The sequence below is a fragment of the Ctenopharyngodon idella genome, chromosome 14 (genome assembly GCF_019924925.1).
Source record: "Ctenopharyngodon idella isolate HZGC_01 chromosome 14, HZGC01, whole genome shotgun sequence".
Classification (NCBI taxonomy): Eukaryota; Metazoa; Chordata; class Actinopteri; order Cypriniformes; family Xenocyprididae; genus Ctenopharyngodon; species Ctenopharyngodon idella.
Window position 1 is genome coordinate 30,627,024 of NC_067233.1, and position 7,661 is coordinate 30,634,684.

At 37.1% G+C, this 7,661-nt stretch overlaps 1 protein-coding gene across 1 annotated transcript; it reads right to left on the reverse strand.

The window, feature by feature from the left end:
• Window positions 1-3,944: 3,944 nt before the first annotated feature.
• hmgn6 (high mobility group nucleosome binding domain 6) lies at window positions 3,945-7,173 on the reverse strand. Its single transcript, XM_051860397.1, has 6 exons — window positions 6,749-7,173; window positions 6,030-6,056; window positions 5,900-5,929; window positions 5,206-5,253; window positions 4,911-5,024; window positions 3,945-4,689 (listed from the first exon to the last, which is right to left on the reverse strand). Exons 1-6 carry the CDS (start codon window positions 6,761-6,763, stop codon window positions 4,645-4,647), a joined length of 279 nt encoding a protein of 92 aa, XP_051716357.1. The 5' UTR covers window positions 6,764-7,173; the 3' UTR covers window positions 3,945-4,644.
• Window positions 7,174-7,661: the final 488 nt, after the last annotated feature.

Consider the following 7,661-nt stretch of genomic DNA (forward strand, 5'->3'; position numbering starts at 1 on the left):
CTCATTTTGGAAGCAAACAAAAAATACCATAAAAAAATGGTAAAAAAATGTCCCTAACACCTTCCATCAAGAAAGGCAAAAGCTACAATAATATGTTTTGTGAAAATGCATCAAAACGGTCTTTCCGTTACATGTAGCCTGGACTCTTATGTTGTTCTGTTCCTATTTCCTGTTCATGGTGCCATCTTTGTTTTTTTTTTTTTTTTTTAAGTTTTCCCCATTCATTAGTCTTGATTTTTCCCAGGTGTGTCTTGTGCCTTTGTTCCTAGTCACTCATTAGCTGTGTCTCATTTCGAAGGCTGCGTCCTCCGGAGGTCGCATTCGAAGGTTGCATACGTCATTGAGGCTGTATCATTTCAGAAAATTAAGTAGGACACTCCGAATGCGACCTTCGGATGCGTCCTTCTTTCACATGAATTCAGAGGATACATGAGGTATATCCTTCGCTGCTGCAGATAGCCCACAATTCTTTGCGTCACTGTTAACAACCGTCATTTATTTGAAAAAAAAAAAAAAAATGGCGGCGTCGGCAGATGTACATACAAGCGAAGATGTGTTTAAATGTAAGTAGTTTCAAGCTTGTTTTTGTTTTAAACTTTGTTCTTCTTAATATCCTCCTCCTTTGTCTCTGTAACAGATATCTGTTGTACATATGCCAGCTCCTCAAGCATTAACCAAAATAAAACAAGTAAATACATTTTCTTTTCAAATTACTTTACAAATTTATAAATAATTTTCATTCATTTGCTGAGAGCGCATTGATGCTGCCGTGAACGCGTTAGCATAGCAACGTGATACTTCCTGTTTCCTTCCTTACCCGTGTGTCCTATGAAGGACGTCTCATTTAATTCTGGTTAAGGACACTCTGAATACCTCATCCTTCGCAGGATGCGTCCTCTGGATGATGCAGCCTTTGAAATTAAATGAAATGAGACACAGCTACAGTATGTGTTTGGTTGCAGTTCCTCGTTTCTCAGTTCTCCGTGTTCTCTACTGATACCAGCTCCTCTGGTTACTGTAGTTTTGGAGCTACATTAAAGAGTGACAGTGTTCACAAAGCTGGACTTTTTTTTGTGACCCCGACTAGCCATTATGAATATCATTTTGTCATCATTTACTCTGACAACATCCTCATCTATTCCCAGAACAAGAACAAACATTGTTAACATATGGCACTTCTGCTGAAAGAGCATCCGTAACATTATCTGTTCCTCAAACTAAAGGAGTGTGAGTTCCACCTTCCATCAATCCAGGTTTTTAGATATAACATAAGGGGTACAAATGAAAGAGCTGCAATGTTTTGATGCCTCTGCCTCAGGCACTGGAGTCGTCCTCTCTCTTGCACATCAGTAAGCAGGAGATCCTTGCGATCAAGCTGGCGCTAGCATCACTGGATGGAATGGTTCCACTTTCGGTTTGTCCAAGGCTGTAATGACTGCGCCATCTCCAAGTATCCTCACCACCTTCTAGCAAGCAAACTCCTTTTGCTACTGTTCCTCATCAACCCTGGTCACCCCTGGTCTGATGTAATATGTGTTTCAGAACAAAGCTTGGCACTGGTCATTTACACGCAAGCACCTCATGATTGAAAAGTGCACCAGGATCACTTCCAGCAAACTTTTTGCCATGTTACATTGTGGTTAAGGCTGATTTATACTTCCACGTCAGACCTATGCCAGAGCTTCTGCGCCGTAGGCCAGTTTTCATTTATACTTCTGTGTTGTTGTCCTCATCGACGTGCAACATGCCGCTGGTAGGCAGTGTCCGTGGTCACGTTGAGTATCAATGCAAAAGCCGAAGAAGAAACAGATTTGTCATGTACGTTGACAGAAAGCTTCAGCAGTGATGGCGGCAAATAGGCAACTTTTGTTGCAATTTGACAGCGCATGTCCCCTGAAACAGCGTTTTCGACTTCCTATGGAAGTCGAAAACGCTCGCTCTTCTCCGCTTGCTCCGTGACAGTTTTTTTGACCTGAGAGAGGGGTTCTAGCAGATCAAACACAGCACTTGCGGTCTGCGTAGAACTGACGCGTTGTTACATTTTTGCTGAGGTGCACGTCAGGCTACGCCGTAGATTACGCGTGCTACACACAGCCTACGCTGTAGCTATGATGTACACTTGATGCAGAAGTATAAATCAGCCTTTACATTTAGGTAATGTTGCAGTATAAAATGTTCTAAAAACCTCACATGAAATTAAAAGGGAGGGCAGTTGACACATGAACAGGAATGATGGGTAAATGTTTAGAAAATATTACAAATTATTTCTTTTCAAATACCAAACTTTAAAGAGGGGGAATGTTAAGATGATTCTAGGGGGCGTGGTCAGAGAGGCCCCAAGACACACGTATCATTTTACTGCAAAAGACATTGATTCATTAACTGGGATCCTATAGACTTCTGTCATGTTCACTTTGTGTGGTTTTTGAAGCGTCAACTTTGGCGGGTCCCATAGGCTTACATTACATGAAATCACAGATATGGATTATTTTTCTAAAAATCTCGGTGTTTATCTAAAGAAAGAAAGTCATATACATCTCGGATGGCATGAGGGTGAGTAAATGAGATTCACAAGTTCACACAAATAATCAGATAAATAGTATGCGTATTTGGAGTGCTGTCGAGGGGGCTCCGAGCTCGGTATTTGGCCCGAACCCAGAGTACTCTCCCCGTATTTCTGGTTAGGAAAGTAACCAGGTGAGTGTGAGGAGACTGGGTGGTGGAGGGATTCTGAAAACATGTTGAGAAACATATATATATATATATACATACATACATACATACATATATATATATATATATATATATATATATATATATATATATATATATATATACATATATGTATATGGGTCTCTACTCATGCTGATTGGGTAGACATGTTGATTGCTGACTGCTGGTTAGAGTGATGTGATGATTAGTTAGATCATTTGAATGTGTTCCTCTCAAACTTTGTTAATAAAACATCATTTATTTTAGGGTGGAATATCCCTAATGTTCTCTTGGCGCTCGTGTACACTGCGCAGTCTTCACACGGAAGAACGCTTCAATCTATCGCTTAACGCCATTGTGGAGACTCTCTTCGTTCCAGTGAAATCACAAAACAAAATGTACATAAATGTGTCCCTGCTCTTGATATACATTCGCCGATAAACATCGAGGGCGGATTAGAACCCAGAACCTCTGGCAAGCTTGACAAAAATTCTACCATTAGTCCATTAGGACAACCTATACACAATGCGGATCCACATATTTATTGATTAACTGAAATATCCTCGGGACTAACAATATATCGTATTATAGTAGATATAAGGATGAAACTATCATATTAAACATGAGGTTTATGTCAATGCATTTTGTGCATTTATTATTGAAATAATACAATTACAATACCAGAATTGTATTCAAACAGAATACAGTTCACAAGGACATTGTGTGTATAAGGAAGATGAACTGCAATACTCATTGCCAGTTTTTTGTGTATTCAACATAAATCAGGAGATCACATCCAGGTGATATGGATGGCTTTTTTCTCAAGCATGCTATACAAAACTTTCTCCTCCTTGCATACATGTTTATTCCCCCACATAATACAACAACTCCCTCTAGTGGGGATTTGCCAATCAACAATGTACTGTACTTGACTGAACACAATAACAACTCCAGCCCTGACTCCAAGGTCAACAAAATGCATGATTTAGGATTTACACTGTGCATACATCACCAATAAATGCCTCTTTATTATATGGTTAAGAGAATGAAATATATATAAGCATTAAATTCTGTCTCTATGAAGGACAAAGTGCTGTTGAAAAGTTAGTGACACTATTATGATCAATGAAGCTTCCAGCTCCTTTGAGTGTTTTATGTCATGCATTTCAATTGAGTGTCAAATGTATTGCTCTACTGTTCATCATTTTTGAAGAAAAAGTAAGAGGCAAAAGTGAGGAAAATTCCATCATTTTTATTAGCAGACACTTCAACATCAGAGAGTACGTAACAACCTGCAGACTTCAGTAAATGTCAGAATCACAGAGTAAAAAAAATTACAATTTGCATGAAAACATGATATTTAATAAGCTGCCATTTTAATTTTCAGTTTGTTTTTGTTGTTGTTTTGCAGGATAGAGTGAAATACATCAGCTCTGTAAAGTCTCTGCTTGAAGGTTGTGATGTTTTTTTTTTTTTTTCTTATGTATAATACATCAAAATCTAGGGCAAATGGATAAACAGCAAGAAAAAAATACATGAGGTTAAAAAGTCAGTTTCCCCCAGCCATGTATAATAACTTGGAAAACCTTAAAAATATGTGAGGAAGAAGAGTGAAGAGCATGTGGAAACAATTTAAGAAAACACTCAAAACCCTAGATTCAGGTAAGATTTTTCTAGACCAAATAAGTTATCAATAACAATAAATGGCATTTAAAAATATTTTAGTGTGGCATTCTCGCAGAAACAATCACTGCAAATCTCAGTAGGTGCTCAGTATTTAGCTTCAGTTTGTGCTAAAAATTTGTACTGATACTTATAAAACCATTGATAAAAATATTTCTTTGTTAACAATGTGCCTTGGAGGTTGGACAATGACACAATATTAGGAGTGATGAGGAGTTGCAACGACAGTGTTGATGGGAGGCAATAGTGTTACTCAGACTTTGCTTCCTTTGTTTCTTTGTGAGTCTTTGCGACCTGAGGATAGGTTGAGAAAAATAAATGAAGAATAATTAGAATAATGAATTATGCATGTCACAGGATAGCCATAAAATATCCTAGAGTAACAGCATTCCATTTCATTACAAAATTAAAGTAAAATGGGCTTATTTAAAAAAAAAGAAAAAAGCTGTGACTATACAATGTTTGTGTTGAATATGTGATATGTGGCATATGTGCCATTATAACACCGCATTGACCTTTGCATCTCCATTTTCTGAGTGGTTCTCCTCATTGGCTGCAGACTCTGAGGACTCCTTGGCCTTCATCTTGGTCTTTTTGTCCTCCTTTTTGACATTGACTGCTTTGTCTTTCTACAGAGGAAGTGAATGGTTGGCAGCACATTGTGTTAACTGAATTCATAAAAAAGAATTTTTCCACAGAACATTTGCAAGTGTATAAACTCACATTAACAGTACTTTGAATGCTGTAACACTGAAACATTGTTCTAATGTTACAGTTTATTGTTGGTTTGTTAGGTATCTTACTATTTACCTTAGCTGTCCTTTTTGATTTGGGTTCAGCCTTTGCAGGAGCTGGTCTCTATGAATGAAAAATACAGCTGAGAAGTGCTCATGTATAAAATACAAGACACATTCACCATATTTGAGGCATTGTTCAACTGATATAATAAAATAAAGTTTAAAACATGATGAGAATCATAAATAAAATGTATAACTGTCACAAAATGTTAAAATGTACTATGAAACCAAATTCCATTATTGAGTGAGTATAAAAACAAAAGTGTTCAAAATGTGTCCTTGCCTTAACACGATTCTCTACAGTAAGATTTTTATTTTATTCTTTTTTAAATCTAGAGTCATATTTTGATTAATGATTTATATATTTTTGTTAGATTTGGCAGGAAATTTTATATTTACATAATTCATCCACAAAACAGAGAAAAGAAGGTCTGGCTACTATGGTGGCAGTTATGCTACTTGTTTGCTCCGACTACATATTGTTCAGATCTATGCCTTGTGTGTCTTTTAGTTTATTACCATTGGTGGAGAATGACAAATCTGCTCTGATGATCACAGACAACCACTGGTATGTCAGCAAATGACCACAGAGAGGTCAAAACTCAATAGTGCACCTTTAACCGGTCTTTTTAGTATGCATTTTTTAAACGTATACATATCACCAAAAAAATAAGATTAAAAAAATCTAATAATGGCAACATACGTACTGTCGATAACCGTGCAGATCTCCTTTGAGGCTGAAAAGAGAAAAAAAGATAAATTAAATATGCACAGAAGACACAACTATTAATAAAGGAAAATATTTCAATGAACAATCATATAAACCAAATATTTCACCTCATCCTTTGCATCCCCATCTGCTCTCTGTGGATGGAAAAAAAAACATGAGCTCAACAAAAACTTTATTTAAAATTAAATGAATATAATACCAATAATAATAATAAACTTGCATTACTTTTATTATTATTATTATTTTACATTTGCAAACATCCAAATGTAAGACCAATAATAAGCATATCCAGTGGCCTATATAAGTAAACTCAGTTGAGTTTAGTTCAGCTCAACCATCCCTTATTAATAGCACAACCAACCCCTATATGTGAGCTGTGAGAGGAGGAGCTGACGACAGCGCCATCTTTCGGTACTTGAGCGCCATTACAGCCATCTGCTCACAAGAACAAAGACTATAAAATAATCACACTGTGTTATTGTCCATATCAATGTGTTCTCAATCTTTAGTATTGCACAAGTCATTTTTTAGTATAAGTAGATGTTTCGTGATGGGTTTTGTTAGAGTTTATTCTTGCACAGCATGGCTGACACCATAGGAAACCAGCAAAACAAACTTGAGCACGAAATCGCACATACTGTGCAAAATGAAGATATCTGCGGCGCGGATTTCAGTGTTAAATATTTTAAAAGTACGCAGATATAGTTAGCAAAACAAAGAATAAATAAACCATATGAATATGGATATATCAATACCGAACAACGCCTCCTTGATGTTGATGTGTGTGTGTGTGTGTGTGTGCGCGCGCGAGCCAAAGGATACGTACCTTTCTTTTAGGCATGTTGGATTCCTAAATAGATTCCGTAAAACACAAGGAAAACAGATGCTTTAGAGGAGAACTCAGCATATACGTGCTCAGCTCAGTAACGTTACACTAAATACAATAGTAAACACAGCGGAACATTACAGCAAGTGACTGAATGGGATAAGGGGGGAGCTTAGGCGTGATTGATGTGTAGTTACACCAATCAGCGCTAAGAGCCAAACGTGACAAAGATCCGAGCCGGTATCTCTGACAAATGTCGACAGTGCCATAAGAAAGGTCCACTGAGAATTTTCATTCCTATAAGAGTTAAAGGGTGCATCTTCATTTGTTTACTTTTTAACGAGGAAAAACAATAGGCAACCCTTTATACTTTTTCTATTTCGTAGCAGCTTTGCCATTTAGGTATAGTTCAAAATGGCGCCCTGGAATTGTGTCGGGTTAGGGTTTGTTTCTCAAGCCTGCAGATGATAGATTTGCTGTAGGCTGAGCCAAAAAAAAAAAAAAAAAAAAAAAAAAAACCTGCGCTCCATTCGTTCGCGATTGGACAGTTTAGTTAACAGGGCGTTATAGTTTGTTCTGTCGCACGGTGACAAAATAGAATGAATGTTAAAACTGCGAAGCAAGCAACATGCAACTTTTATTCGGTGAAAACTACTACACAGAATACGTGTCACCTATACAGATTTTGCAGCACGTACATGAATTCAGAAGAATGTGCATTTTCTACTAAACACCAATATAACAGAACTCTGCGAATAAATGTGTTCATAACACGATTCACATATAGCATGAGCAGAGTTGACGATCATCCATGACTGTTATAATATAACTTTCTCACATTTCCTACAAGTCGTTTTGAGAAAGCTGAACATTTCGCACCAGTTCTGTTTTCATTTGTTCTCTATGGAAAACA

What these genes read in the sequence shown, in the direction of transcription:
- hmgn6 (XM_051860397.1), bottom strand. An exon ending in GATCTGCACGGTTATCGACA is followed by an intron (nt 5,254 to 5,899) that starts GTACGTATGTTG and finishes TTTCATTCATAG; the next exon opens with AGACCAGCTCCTGCAAAGGC. An exon ending in AATCAAAAAGGACAGCTAAG is followed by an intron (nt 5,025 to 5,205) that starts GTAAATAGTAAG and finishes CTTCCTCTGTAG; the next exon opens with AAAGACAAAGCAGTCAATGT.